Here is a 15,386-nt window from a genome sequence, read left to right on the forward strand (position 1 = left end):
TAACAAGGTATGTGACTGACCAAATTACATCTTAATAACAGGAATGTTGTTATAAGAGGACAGCAAAACAAAGAACCACAAAGCAGAAATGAAATTTCTGACTTCAGAATGTACTCTTTATAAGCAAAACCACCATAATGCTCTTACCAGGCAAGCAATTTTTCCTCGGATCGGCTGATTTCCACTTTTTCTAATCTCAGTTTTACCATTCAAATATGAAAAATGCTATACACAATCATTGACATTTTGTTGTTTTCCTCTTTTTTTTTGATGAAGTTACAGTTGCATGCCTGTCTTATATAACGATGGTTCTGTGCACGATGCGTAATGGTGCATGTATAAGACACTGGTGTTGAGTCTTAACGAAGTAGTTAAAATTATGCCGTGAGTAAACCGGTTGAGTATTGATAATTCGGTTATAGCGAGGACCAGGGTGAATTTTCCACGGAAGGATCATGTTTTGTTTCATCATAAGTTGAATGTTTACTTCCGCCTTACACAACACATTGTTCGAGTATTGAATGAACATACTTTTCACACGGGTACTTTTGTGACACGCATCAACTCCGCTTTAAAACTGCAAACAATTTCGGCTTACATAGCGAGATGTATAATATATTCGTTCGATATTCACCGATGTCACTGGGGTGCCCCGAAACTGTTCCCATGGGGTCAACTCTTTAATAATGCGCAATAAAGATACCCCGATCCTATTGCATGGGTCTTTTTTCCCAATTCGTTTGCCCATAAAGGAACTGAAATTCCGAAGAATTTAAGGCTCCCTCGCTCCTTTATCATCCGTCGATAATTCAGGGTTTTTTTGCCCAAAAGATGACATAGATTGATAACTTACGCCCGGGGCCTTGGAACGTGGTGGGAAATTCTCGGATTTAATCAGTGTCAAGAGTCGCTGGTTTTAAATACAAATGGAGGGAGAGAGAATGCGTGAGAAAGGAAAGAAAGGAGAAGGAAAAACAGGGGAAATTCTTGATGATTAAACTTTAAGAAAAGAATCTCCGGTTCACGCATAAAGATCCGTTTATAAAGAACACTGAACGGCATTGAACCGCAGAAAATAGAAGAGAACAATAGCTGGAATTATTCGAACTCAGCGGCAGAGGGCGACAAACTCGGTTCTGAGTTAAATACAATGAGTCATGATTATGGGGACAAATTTGTACCATTGCGACAGATCGTGATACTCGACACTTTTCACAAAAGATTTTACTTTGAACTATTTTTAGATTCAACAAATATTTGGCCATATATAAATAACAACAGTAATGACAGTGTGCTTCGTTGTTTTTAAGGACAACAAGGCATTTTGCCCTTGGTAAAGGGCACATGATGAAATTGTAAATTTCTACTGCACCAAGGCAATGATCAGGGGGCATGGATGCAATCGCCTTCGTTGCCTCCATGAAATATCAGGCCTAACAGTAACACGTGTCAACTTAATACGAGCCAAAGTGAGGAAGAACCTGTACTACAAATTAGTGTTGTATTTTGGATGAAACCAATATCAGTTAGCATGTTTTCAATGTAGTTTATAACTGGCTCCCGTCTACTCCAAGCAATTTGACTTTCAATAATGCAATGTTTCCATCCAGCTTCTCTGTAATAAATTACACATTGACACTACCACAATACATGCACTTAACAGTGCTTCCCATTAAACACAATATACCATCCATCGAGCCTTTAATGGCGTCAGTCAGCTTCAGCTGCTTCCAATGTTATGGCCGACCATGACTAATATTTTTGTTAAAAAGCATGCATGAAAAAAAGTATTTCTTAAAACTGATCAAAATCATCTTTGTTCCCTGGAGGTTTACAGACCTAAAGCTCTGGTAACCGTAAAATTGCGGCACACTTCAAACGAGTGATGTCATTGTGCTCACTGACGTTTATTTGTTCGATAAAAATGGCGGGCGCCTTTACGTGTACTAATATACCGAAAGTGTGGGATTATTAAACAGAGAGGCAAAGGGCTTTCTGTAAACAACAATTTCTGAGTCTTTTATGGTTTTTTTTTTAAGGAGATTTTATATTTTGATAAATATTTCTTTTGATGCTATGGTTAGTAAATAATTATGGCATAAAATGTTCCCTAACCACAACTATGCGAAGGTGATTTCGTTTGAAGTAAATGCAATATCAGTACAGAAGATACATGCATCCAGGCCTATGTATACTTCGTTATGAAATGGCAAGGGCACCAAGGATTTTTCTCCTTGGTACAGGGCACCCTTGGGGAAATTTTAAATGTAAACTGAAAGCAATTTAAGGGCACCAAGGCAATGACCAGGGGCATTTGTAGTTAAAGAAGGAATTACTTTTTGAATTTTGAAACAGACGTCTGATATCATCACAATTTTCTCTTTTTGAAACATAACCAACTTCTTCTCTCTTTTATTTTGCAGGACACTTGGAACTGCTTACACATTTGCAGATGACCAGATTTTCGAATACCCGTGTAGAAACATACCTGGTTTCCAGAACAGACAGCTCCGTTTCTGTGAACAAAACGAGGAGTTTGTCCCGACCGTCGCTGAGGGCGCCAACAAGGGTATCGTGGAGTGTCAGTTTCAGTTCAAAGGACGCCGATGGAATTGTACAACAATTGACGGAGACGAGTCTGTGTTCGGAAAAGTTTTACAAAGAGGTGGGAATATTATTTAAAATTGTGTATTTTACTACCCTTATAATCATGGAAGTCCAAGTTTGTTTTTATACATAAACAGAATACAACAAATGCTAACAAAGCATGTATAACATTCATGAACTAAAAAACACCTTATAGGGAACATTCATCTTAACAATAATACGCAAAAACTGAAGTAACACGATGCTTGCTCCCTGATATTTAAAAGCTGAAATATTTCCGTAATTATTTGACAACCAATCGTGATTTTCTTTCACTCAAATCAAACGGGACTGAGTCGTTGGGTGGATAGTAGGGTCCACATTTTGTTTGAGGAACATCAGTATCCATTGGATGTTGCATTTGGGAACATGACCAAAATGGTGGCAGTATAATGACGAAGTCTATTCATCGATCACCAAGGGAACGAAGTTGCATTCTACAAGTTACCTGCAAATGATCACATTCTGACACCATTGTATACTTGTTTGTTTCATGTAAGTTGCATTTGATTGTTTTGTACCAGACTTTTTGTTAAGCTTTCTAAACTAGTAAATATAATATTTTTATTCGCCAGGTTCGAGAGAGAAGGCTTTCGTGAATGCCATATTTTCCGCAGGTGTAGCGTACTCTGTCAGCAGAGCGTGTTCCAGGGGCGACTACCTTGGATGCAGCTGTGACACACGGCACCAGGGCCCGACTGATCAACCCCACCAGGTACGTAAACCTCGCACTCAATATTTCTCTTTTCAATTCTATATCCTCGTCTTCTTCTATTCTTCAAGTATGATGTGTTATTATTAAGCATGCTAAGTTGAAACAACTCATGAAGACGAGTATACTGTTCGAAACGTCGAGACCAAGTCGGCTCTTTTCAGAGCCACCACTCCTTCAAAAGAGATTTTACTCATGGTTGTACCCGCAAGTTTACTATTCTATTTATGTTTATAGTTAATATTCTTCTAACCCATGAGCCATTCACTCTTTTTGTTTGTATTACCCAGTGTTTGACTATGGCCGAGTAGTTTGCCCAAAGATTTCTTAGTAGCATTCAAAATATGGGTTCAAAAATAATCTGGTTCACAAATTAAATGTCGAAATTATATTTTGCAGCGAGAGACTTATCACAGAAAGTCCAAATTGCGGTGATAATTTTTTTATTTACACAATTTTGTTCTCTGCTGTATATTGAGGCTGGTTCATCCTTGTCATTCGTCGCAAATTACTGACAAAAATAACTCACAGAAATTAAAAAATCGGACCAGAAGCTTCCGTGTTTTCCTCTTAGAATTGCAAGAGGGGTTGCAAATTGAACTGAGGTGGATTTCACAACGAGTGAGTATGAGTTATTCGTCCTATCTTACGGGATGGCCTTGAGTTTGTAATAACTCCTTGGTCCTAAGTTGGACTGTCTTTGTGAAACCGACCCATGGGCTGTCATTGATTATGAAGCTCAGGCGAACACTTTTTGGAAAGATAAAAACTGTCCGTCTATAAATTAATATTTTGTTATTTCATTTTGTCTGGTATCAGATAGTTGCAAACAGCACGTGGCGATGGGGAGGGTGCAGCGAAGATGTTGACTTCGGTATCGACTTTAGCCGAAAGTTCACCAGCTCCAAAGAGCTCAGGAACAGGGCCAGTGTCATCATGGATAAACACAATGACGAGGCTGGACGCAAGGTAAACCTATTACTGATTCTTTTTTTTTTATACAGAAGAGCAAACGACGTACTTTTAAGTAGTTGGAACGATATAATAATAATAAACTACAGCATTTATAAGGCGCACTTAACTGAAAAAGAGAACCATTCAAAGGCGATGGTCAAGTTTTGTCAAGATGTTGGAAAGCAAGCAAGAACAAGTGTGTTTTGAGTTCCTGGTGGAGGAGAGTGATGTTGATCGAAATACTTAGTACGTCGTTCAAAACTTACGATTCGAACGAGACAAAATTCGATCCTTATACGAACGACTCATTGCCCAAACGACTTATCTTGTTTGAGAACTTATGATCTCGTTCTTGCCAGAATGTTTGAACGATTCAAACAATATTTTCTGAGGTTTTATTCAAATTGGGAACATTGTACTACAGTAGTTTTCGGTCACGCCTGCAGGATCATATTTTCCTTTTTCATGTTCAACAAAAATGATTTTCAGATTTGCCTAAAACTTTAAGTCATCTTTATGGGTACTAGTATTATACTGAGTATAACTTATAAAAAGGTATAGTTGTTACACAGTCAGCTCTTTTTCAGAACGTAACTAAGTACGTCTATTTCTGATTTGTAAAATTTCAAATACTAGAAATGAACATCACTCTGGATCGTAGGGCTTGGGCGTGTATGGGTGGAGCAGATCAGACATTTTTTACTTTTGTGTGCGAAGGAAGTTTCGAAGTTTGTTTAATGTCTTTTTGGAATATAACTATTAGCTCTATGATCTCTAGCTCTATGTCTATTTCTGATTTTAATTCAATCGTTTTATCTTTCGTATTTCGCTTGTATATTGTAATACTTTACACAGATGTTTATATTAAATTTCAATGTATTTTTGTCTAAATGGTAAATTTTTAGTGTAATTTTCATATAACCAAAACCAAAACGAATTTCATATAACCATACACGCAACCATACACGCAAAACCAAAACGAATTTCACTGTACAAATATTTGTTTTTACAAGTGATAATTAAACATTATTATATTTTATCTAAAACTATCGCTCATTGCGTTTTCTTGTTTTCAAATTGCAGGCAGTATCAGACAGTCTCGAGTTGAAGTGCAAATGTCACGGTATATCGGGAAGCTGCGAGCTCCAGTCCTGCTGGTGGCAGATGATCCCGTTCCGTAAACTCGGCCTGTTGATGAAAGATAAGTACGACAGCGCTGCCGAGATGCGGATCGTCCGTCAGTCCGAGGCACGGGGCCGCATCGAGACCCTGCAGCCCAAATCACTCCTCTATAAACCGCCGACCAAGGCTGACCTGGTGTACTACGAGAGCTCACCGGACTACTGCGAGTTCAACCCCGAGCTTGGCTCTCTCGGCACGGTGGGTCGCCAGTGCAACAAGACATCCAACGCGATCGACGGGTGCCAGCTCATGTGCTGCGGCAGAGGGTACAACACCATCGTGCACCAGGTAACGGAGCGTTGCAATTGCCAGTTCGTCTGGTGCTGCAAGGTCCTGTGCGACAATTGCGAAAGGAGTTATGAGATTCACACGTGTAAATAAAACAATTGAAAATAGGATACTGGGTTCCTTTTTTTATTATCCCTTTTTTTGTTTTACCTCTTTCAAACATTGTCATTGCCGTGTTGACCTGGGAATTGATTTTTGACTACCGTTGGTTACAATGGTAACAATGAAGAACTCAACTTTTAACTGATAAACGCCATATTCAAATCCCTTTTCTGACCTTTTAGGACTATTTTGGCAAAGTTTCGGCTTTAATTTGCCATTTCGAGGACTCTTTTTAGATTAATCGCACACAAGTTTCGTAGAGGAACAATGACTCAATGAACTCGCTGGTCTAATCTGACATAGCGAGCGGCTTTAACTATAGGCAGAAGGTGTCACTAAAATAATGCATTGCAAGCAGACAGTTGTGGGCCAGTTACTAGTAACTTTAACATCATGCTGCCCGATTCGCCACAAAAGCGACACAACATTTGTGTTGACCCTTTCGGTATCTACCTATACAATTTGAACTATACTTTAGGTGCCCGATGCATTGATATAATGATAATATTCCCTCATATAAAAAGAGAACCCAGAGAATGCAATGTGTGTAGTTATCTGTACGTATCATGCTTTGAAGCATTTCGTGCACGCTGCCATTTTGGCTGTATGGCAATTTACAGCTCTCCCATTGGTTGATGTGTGTCACTTTGACCATACGTCACATTAAGTTGATACCTTATCACTGACAAAGAGGGCGCACTAAGTATTCTCCGTGTTCTTTTTTACTATGATTTTCAATAAACAAATTATACTAAAACGTCCCTTCATACAATGAACTTTTTTTAAAAGCTGTATGGCAAAGTATTAAATATAACGATCGAATGTGTAGATATTGTTAATGACTCTGTATATACTATTTTTAATTGTAAGCAGTTCGCTTCTCGTTTTTTTTGTATTGACGGGCGGCCATCTTTAGTCTGGCGTCCTAAACGCATGGTATGGATTATTAATGGTATGATGGAACATCAAGTTTGGGTACCATAATTTAGTAAAAGAATAATGAGTGTGTAATTAAAAACATTTAGAGAATGTTACCTTTAAAAAACTACTTGAATATGTGTATTTTAACCGATAAAGGCGTCGTAGCTCTGTAAAAATGTAGCATTGTATACTGTACAAAAACACAGCTCAAAAGTCGGCATATGGTTTGACAAGTTTAACAAAATCATTTGCTGCGATCGTTAAAATGTATTATGATGACTATTTATTGAGTATTATTGAAATTATAATTTTGAAAAAGAAGAAGTTAGCACCCACTTTAATATGGTACTTTACAGCATTAAACACAGTCTCACTTGAAAATAAACAAATTCCGTAGTCTGAAATTTGGATGAAGTGCCTTGCAATACCGTAGGCCCCTTTTTCGTGTTACCACCATTTTGGTTTACTCTGTTTAAATGTGTAACCAACCTGATGCTGGAAGGGGATAGTCTGGTCCTTTTTCATAAAATTAATGCATAGTGTACCAACTAACTCCTCACTGTTGATACAGACATCCTAGCAAAGAGGGCCGGAATGTTATAAATATTGTCTGTTTCATCTACCAATATGATTTATGAATGGATACAATTTTATGCAAATTAGCAAATTTGCATGCAAAACAATTTACATATAAGGCCTATGTATACGAATAAGTCCACATTCAGCTGCATATTAAATACACTCTTAGGGCCTATATAATGCGTTTCGTAGACTCCATAGTAAAACGGTGCTGTATAGTAATTACTGATTTAATAACGTTGAGTTTTTGACTGCTCTTTTCAGAGCCATTGCATTGTGGCTTGTGTTCTCACCGTGACATTTCAAACATTGTTGAGTTGAGACAATTCTAAAACCTTCTTGATCTACACCAACGATACGAAGGGTCTTGTTTTCAGTTTGTTTCTGACAACACTTCGTTTTCCATAATGGTGTAAAATCGAAATAACCAACACTTCAAAATATACTTCACTTAAAAGATATTTTTTTTTGAGATGTACAAATTTATCTGAACATTTCTCATATATTAAAATTAATAACCATATCCTGTTTTAAGGCGAAGTGGTTGATACGAGTTATGATTTATATACTGAAATTGCTGTTATTAATTTAGCATGTACGTGTACATTGTGCCTGAACCGCATTAATGTACCTTTTTATATCATAGTATAATGCATTGCATTCGGTGCAGTGTATTTCATGTATTTATATAAATAAGGCTTTTTTTGCATCTACTTTTACGACGAAATAAACAAAATATTTCTTATAAAATGCAAACTTGTATTTGACTGATATTTATTTGTCCCTTGATGACTGGTCCATGCTTAAACAAACATGTGATTTTTTAAAATACTTTTTGAACACGAGCAGTGGAGGGTGAGAACCGGGGCCAACATCATACGCTTACAGCTAGTTTAGGCAACCTAAACATTTGGGAAAATTTTGTGTAGATCTTGCGTTGAGATATTCTGTTTCAGTGCACACATTAGAGGGACACTTAAAGACACTGGACACTATTGGTAGTTACTCAAAAATAATTGTTAGCATAACAACTTCCTTGGTTACAAGCAATAATTGAGAGCTGTTGGTGGTATGAAAAACGGCTCCCTCTGGAGTAGTTTTTGAGAAAGAAGTAATTTTCCACGAATTTGATTTCGAGACCTCAGAATTAGATTTTGAAGTCCCCGAAATCAAGCATATGAAAGCACACAATTTCGTGACAAGGGTGTTTTTTCTTCCATTATTATCTCGCAACTTCGACGACAAATTGTGTTCAAATTGTCACAGGTTTGTTATTTTGTGCATATGTTGAGATACACCAAGTGAGAAGACTGGTCTTTGACTATTACCAATTATAGTTTGCAGTGTCTTTAAAATGGGCTTCAGGATTTAAATTGCGGACTAAAGTATGTACCTGAAATTGGAATTTCTGAGAAGTTGGTTGGTTGACTGACGTTGGTGCACAACCCCCATACCCCCAGTGAACATGGCCAGAGTTTATCAACAACTTGGTGTTGTTTTGGTCGCACAATATTGAGAAATATTGCGTCCGCACATCGAATTTGATGTGATTTCTCTTTTATTATTCAGTAATGTATTTAGGCATTTGTAGTGAGATATTCTTTGAAAGCTTGGCCCTGGTTTCCAATATAGATGGACTGCAGATGCATTGATAACATTTGCTACACAAATGAGCTTATTATGAAAGCCTGCAACAACGATGACAAAGCAACTTTTCGGAAGTAAAATCATCCTGTGTCAGGTGATACTGTTTTGGTCATGTGATTCTTTCTAAGCGCACGTCCTTGACTAAATTGTGTATGCAGTGGGTCAATGAACAGGTACATTTAAATGTACATGTATAGGCCTGCATACATATCTTCTTGGTATGTAAATAGAGTGGCTTATCAGTCACAAGGTACCGTACATCACATGCTAAATTTTACGGGTGTGTGCAACGTTCAGAATGATAACAAATAATCCCCTCCATACCTATGTTGTTATTGACTGTAGTCATTTCAGTCACGAGTTCTTTCGGGAGTGCAGAACACCTACTACAATTCGCTCATTCAAACACACACCATAGTACTCGCAGGTGCTTGGTAACTTTAAAAACAAATTTTGAATGAAGCTGGAATTCAACCGAATAAGAAGATGACACTCGCCATATTCTTCATAGCTGCTGTCCTTTTGGGCACAGCGAGTACGGGGGTATCACAGGGCGTCCCAATACCCAAGAGACCACCGAGAGGGTTCGTCTACAACGCCAGTTCCTGCACGGCACCGGTGGAACTCAAAGTATTCGTAGACTTGACTTGTCCTGATTGTAAGGCAGCATGGCCCACACTGCTACAGGTATTGTGATATATATTTTAAAATTAAGATTTAAAACTTTATTTACAGTTGTTTGAATTTATTCCCATGCTTTTTGTATTTTTGCCTCACTTTATACCACATATACAGTCTCGATTGAGCTTTCGGAACCTCTGATCCATCATCTATCGGAGATTGGGTGCAATTGTGTGTGATTTTTATTTTTGAGAAAATGAAATAAGCTGTTGCATAGCTTTGGCTGCAGGCAAAAAAAATGACCGGTGCGTTTAGAAGTACCATTTCGTCACAATCACTTTTTCACACACCCCTAAAAACAGCTATTGTATGTAGTACTATGTGTTTTAATTTATGCCGAGTCTCATGGATTATTGACTTACATAAGATGATACTAAGTAGGCCTACCAGGGATTTCCAACCATCAGCTGCAAGCCATGGAAGAATGGGAAAATAACCATTACATCGCCATGCACAAACTTACCATAACTTAAAGATATTAAAATCCGTGCAATTGCTGCAGGCAAAAAATGACGGTGTGTTTAGAAGTGCATTCAATAAGAAAGGTGAACAACTATGTCAACTATTTATAGACATGTACAAAGGAAAATCGTTTTTCTATTGCTCTGCCTGGAAGCCAATATTTTAAAAGAGTTTCTGATGTGCAATATATTGGCGGGCCAGGTTCAGCTATAGATATTCTTCAAAATAAAAAGAAAACAAAACACTTAAAATTTAAGGAGTCGAGTTGTTCCAATCAATTTACAATCATTATAACGTTTTAATAAAATTGTGTGTGTGTATTTCAGGTAGCCGAGGTTTACAACCATGCGCATATGGTTACCTTCGAGGTGCTTATTTTCCCGCTGCCGTACCATCGGGCCTCATTTCCAGCCGCACAGGTAATTACACTGAGTTAGAATGGAATGTGACGCTTGTTGGCGGTGACCCAGATAATTCTGTCCGCCGGAGATTCTGTGGAAAATTAACGCGGGCTGAAGGAGGATGTTTCAAAAGAGGGCGCTATCAGAAGAAGTTTGTACCACAGACTTAAAGAACCCATATCTCTGTGGTTTGTACACAGTTCGCCGTATTGGGGGAATGGGAGGGGGGGGGGATCTCCTGCCACCTATCTCCTGCATCCATCATACAAAATAATCAAATTCATCGCACTCATTTAATATTTTTTGTCTTACATACAGGTATCCTATGTTCTCAACAAAATTGCACCAGAGAAAGTCTACACGTGGTTCACGTACATGTTCAAGAATCAAGCCAAGTACTACAACTCCGCCATCTTGAAACAATCTCAAGATGTTGTTCTACAGTGAGTCAATTCAACCAAAAGTTTCCGTGTACTGCATTACTATTAAGATGGTTGACGTATTTCCCTATACATGCCTACGACTAATGCACGTTGTTTTTAGTAATGTATTTATTTTCTTTACACATAACCGGTAACAACTGCTAGCAGAAAAGGAGTAATGATTTAATGTTCCTGGCATTGATGCCTCCAGTAACAGGAGTGCGTCTAAAATGAGTGAACACCAAAACATTAAGACTTCTATAAACAAACCAGCCTGTATATATGCGTGCGCGATTGATAGTATAAGTATTCCTTGGACAAGTTTCACAAGTAGGATTAACACTTTAAATAATTTTCTTTCTATAGGATGTTCGCAGATGACCTTTTTACAGCCACTGGTATCAAACAGAGTGAAACGCTCCCTCATCTCGTTGACTCTGATGCTTCGAGAGAAGACGCCATTGTCATGTGGAAGTATGCCTGTTCACGTAAGATCAGATTTCAATTTTGTTTTAATGAGATTTTATGAACTTGTGTTCGGAATATTCAGAATGAAAACAATTATTGCAGTATACATCCAACAGCACAAGTGCCACGAACGGGATGGTCATTGGACGCGACAGGAAATGCTTAAGTTTAAGAGGTTAGATGAAAACCCAAAGTTGTGGAAAACCCATGACATCGGGTAGGGACTGAAAACCCATAAACCCACCTGATGCACGCTCTGATTTGAGGTCGTGGGAAATAAACCGGGTCCAGAGAGGTGAAATGCAGGAAAACATTCGCCAGATCTGAATCTGAAAAGATGTAATGCTTACTCTCCAAAGTATACGTTTGTTCCCCGTGTACGTAATCTTTGAAGACACTCAAATCTTCAAAGAAACCACTGAGACAACCTTTTATGCCCTTGCAGCATAAATGGACATGTCAATGCTTACGACCTGGGCCCAATTTCTTAAAGCTGCTTAGCACAAAAATTTGCTTAGCACACACATTTCTTCCTTGATAAAAACAGGATTACCAACCAAATTTCCATTTGTTGCATATTTCTTGTTACATGTATTCAGCTGTTGTTTGCTTATCCTGAAAATCACGTGGAAATTTGGTTGGTAATCCTGTTTTTATTAAAAGGCAAACAAATTCATGCTAAGCAAATTGTTTTGCTTAGCAGCTCTATGAAATTGGGCCCTGTTGGGTGGACTGACGTTTATAAACCGCCCAACCCCCAATCATAGAATGGCCACATTGGAACTGTCAGTGTTCGTCAGTTGTGAATTATAATAGCAGTTTGTTTTTGTGTACAGGGACAGTTTCGGGGACACCGACTGCTCTCATCAACGATGTTCGAATTGACTTTGGTATCGACTGGACACTGGACGATTGGAGTAAAGTCATTAATCCATTACTCAAGAATCAGGTATGTACAGGGCATGTATAACACTCTTGTATAGCACTGTTAAAGGGAACGAAGGGTCTTTACGTTTTGTAAACACTCTTAAATTATTGGCAATAATAACTCTTGGTTAGAGGCCTACATCAACGCTTGGTAGTATGAAGCATTTTTAGAAACATTTCATTTTGAGGTAATGTGGTTTATGTAAAGGTATAATTGTTTTTACTACCGCTTAGGCGCGTAATAAACGATTCTCATTCCCCTTGTGTGGACACTATTCGTGCCGGATTTTTGGCGACATCTAAAAAACGCGACCACACCTTAAGAAATGAAATTTTCAGATGTTGGTTTTTATTGTGAACACGTACATAGGATTAAAGCAATCGAGCGGTTCAAAAAAAATAATAATGACTTGGTGATCCTACTGTACGTTGAACTATATTTTTAGCGCTCCCGTTGGGGGATCTTGTGTACTACTTGCTATTGGCCCATTTGTCATGACGTCACACGCGGCTGCTGATGCCACGCTCTCGCTCGCCATTATTGTGGGCAAACAAGTATGTCAAGCAGTACATTCTGCTTAACGTCTTTATGAAATTGACTTTTACGGAACCCTAAATAAAGTGCACGATTCTTTAGGCATCCACAAAATTCCACGGTCCAGGAAATTATGCCCTAGTGATCAAGTGTTATTTGAAACGTGTATACATGCTATTTCCTGTACTAAATTTGTTACTGTAAAATAACTATGGACAACAATAAACCTTGATACTTTGAAACCTTGACGTTTTGGCAGCCTTCTATAAGAGTGTCTAAAATTAGATCCTTCCTTTATTGTCTGTCAATCTTATACAATGTTTCAAGGACTACTCGCCCTCTAATGGACGATGATTACCGATACATCACTCAACTGACAATTGCCAATCAATCAATCACTGCTAACTTTATAATGAGTGTTCCTCTTTCCAATCATTCCCTGAACACAGGAATACAGTAGTCCGAAGAAATCTTGCCCGGCTGGAGAGGAAAGATGCGAGTACCTCCCGGGGAAGATAGAGTGTTGTCTGTCAGGAGAAGCATGCATCCCTAATGTGGGTTGCAGGTGCTAAAAGTGTCAACTTATCATCATATGCGAGTACAATCGTGTATACTCCAGAGGAGGTTTCTGCAAAGTATAGGAAGATGATGAGGATGATTTGCTGTCAGAGTGGCCTGATCTTGTGTATATGTTTTCGTCAACTGTTTCATGAGGTGTATTATTTTAATTGCTAATGAAATTTATATTGAGGACATTGTGGAAAAACTGTGTGACATAATCTTTAAGAAAACCTGTAGGTACGTGGTCGGAATGTGGTTTGTAAAAAAAGATATGGATGAGCAAAGAACTTAGATGCACAATATCATTGACCAAAATTGAGTTTGTGACAAGGGACACATTTGATATTCAATAAAATGTGGCATGGTGTACCCCCTCATAATTGTGTCTCCATTGTTTTCAGTGAATCTCAGGAATTCATTACAGGTTTGATTTGGTTTTTATTTGCTGCCTTTTTTCGGAAGGGGTGGGTCTGCGTGTTCAAGAGGAAAATGGTGCGTTATTGTGGACATCAATTTGGAAAAACCCTCTACCACATGTCGGGCATTGTAAGGGGGCAGCACGTTGGGTTTCTTTAATCATAATATACCTTTATGTTAATAAATCCTGCATAATATGGAGTGCCCACTAAGAAATAAAACGCGCTAATTAAAGGTATACAGATCAATCAATCAACCCTATTGGTGGGCGGATCCATGGTGAGTGCATCACGCTAAATAAACAACCCGGCATGCTTACACTTTCAGTGGAAGCCCTAATTAAACACCTCTCCGGATCCACTCTTGCCTAAAATATGCACGCGGGGGAACATATTCATTTAAAAAAAAACATGAATCAACAATTATGTCAACTGTCAATTTGCCATGACATTAGTAACTAAAACCGTAGAGCTCAAATTGCCTTGGGCGTAACTCAAAGATTTTATAAGCATTATGGTTTACGAAGCTTGACACTATTTTATTTACGTTTACTGTATGGAATGTTAGTATTATAAATCTGAGTTAACCAATTGGGATGTTTGCATTGTTTTCTCTGTTGTATGAGTCACATGGTTGTGTATGTGAGGGATATGTGAAATAACATTATTATGATTGGCACGATTATAAGGCATATACTTGCACTTTTGACATTTCAGGTGGCTCCCAATATTAAAATATTCACTGGGTCATGGTCTACAACTCAACGTTCAACCTTGTTAATGTTATGCGTTACAACCACGTTATTCTTTGATACTATTGAAAGCATACAACTCGTCTTAAAACCTACAACAGGCGGATGTGTTGGCGCATGCGTGATTTGTCACGATGTGGACGGAGGAAACGAGGGTCACTTATTTGTAGAGGGGGCAATTTAAGAAACTTTGTCGGTACAAAATCTTACAAAATGCCAATTAACTGGTTACTTCATTTCAATTTCACTTCTGCCAAATGTGACATTTCCAATACTCAAAGATCTATCAACAAAACAACATTATTGCATGTTAACATTATGACACCTGTCGTAATTTGTCAAGAAATGTAAATTGTTGACATCAACATGTCAAATGAATATCCTGGAAACCTTCATGAAAATTGGGAGGATATAATAATTTGATTATACAAAATAATTGTTACCCACCTTTTCATCACTTGCCAATGTGATCATAGTTTGCCTCTCTCTTGCCGCATTTCTGTCCGTCAAAAGGATCCACGGACAATAAAGCACACACGTTCTGTTGTTTGCATCCCTTGAAACATCTTTTGTTCTATTCCTTTGTCCCAGGAAGAACCGCCCATTGTTCATAACATCCCTTGTGGAGCACCCCGGTCTTTAGAGTTCCCATATGGAGACGTTTTGTTTTCCCTTTTCTGTTTTGTTCGCGGTCTCCATGAGGTAGACTGTGAACATGAAATCACACACA

The 15,386-nt window shown here is 38.3% G+C and overlaps 2 protein-coding genes across 2 annotated transcripts; both read left to right on the top strand.

Moving 5' to 3' along the window:
• The first annotated feature begins 379 nt into the window (after positions 1 to 379).
• LOC117291328 (proto-oncogene Wnt-3-like) lies at positions 380 to 8,140 on the top strand. The gene is made up of 5 exons (XM_033772970.1): positions 380 to 384; positions 2,424 to 2,665; positions 3,222 to 3,361; positions 4,178 to 4,327; positions 5,396 to 8,140. The coding sequence occupies exons 1-5, from the start codon at positions 380 to 382 to the stop codon at positions 5,873 to 5,875; spliced, it is 1,017 nt and encodes a 338-aa protein (XP_033628861.1). The 3' UTR covers positions 5,876 to 8,140.
• A 1,210-nt stretch (positions 8,141 to 9,350) lies between these two features.
• On the top strand, positions 9,351 to 14,672 carry LOC117291388. Its single transcript, XM_033773040.1, has 6 exons — positions 9,351 to 9,718; positions 10,501 to 10,593; positions 10,894 to 11,018; positions 11,364 to 11,485; positions 12,302 to 12,414; positions 13,377 to 14,672. The coding sequence occupies exons 1-6, from the start codon at positions 9,518 to 9,520 to the stop codon at positions 13,497 to 13,499; spliced, it is 777 nt and encodes a 258-aa protein (XP_033628931.1). The 5' UTR covers positions 9,351 to 9,517; the 3' UTR covers positions 13,500 to 14,672.
• The last annotated feature ends 714 nt before the right edge of the window (positions 14,673 to 15,386 follow it).

The sequence above is a fragment of the Asterias rubens genome, chromosome 6 (genome assembly GCF_902459465.1).
Source record: "Asterias rubens chromosome 6, eAstRub1.3, whole genome shotgun sequence".
NCBI lineage: Eukaryota > Metazoa > Echinodermata > Asteroidea > Forcipulatida > Asteriidae > Asterias > Asterias rubens.

Coding starts and splice junctions, on each gene's coding strand:
- LOC117291328 (XM_033772970.1), top strand. Junction 2,666..3,221: donor CGGAAAAGTTTTACAAAGAG/GTGGGAATATTA, acceptor TTTATTCGCCAG/GTTCGAGAGAGAAGGCTTTC. Junction 4,328..5,395: donor ATGACGAGGCTGGACGCAAG/GTAAACCTATTA, acceptor TTCAAATTGCAG/GCAGTATCAGACAGTCTCGA.
- LOC117291388 (XM_033773040.1), top strand. CDS start 9,518: ATGACACTCGCCATATTCTTCATAGCTGCTGTCCTTTTGGGCACAGCG. Junction 9,719..10,500: donor CATGGCCCACACTGCTACAG/GTATTGTGATAT, acceptor TGTGTATTTCAG/GTAGCCGAGGTTTACAACCA. Junction 12,415..13,376: donor ATCCATTACTCAAGAATCAG/GTATGTACAGGG, acceptor CCCTGAACACAG/GAATACAGTAGTCCGAAGAA.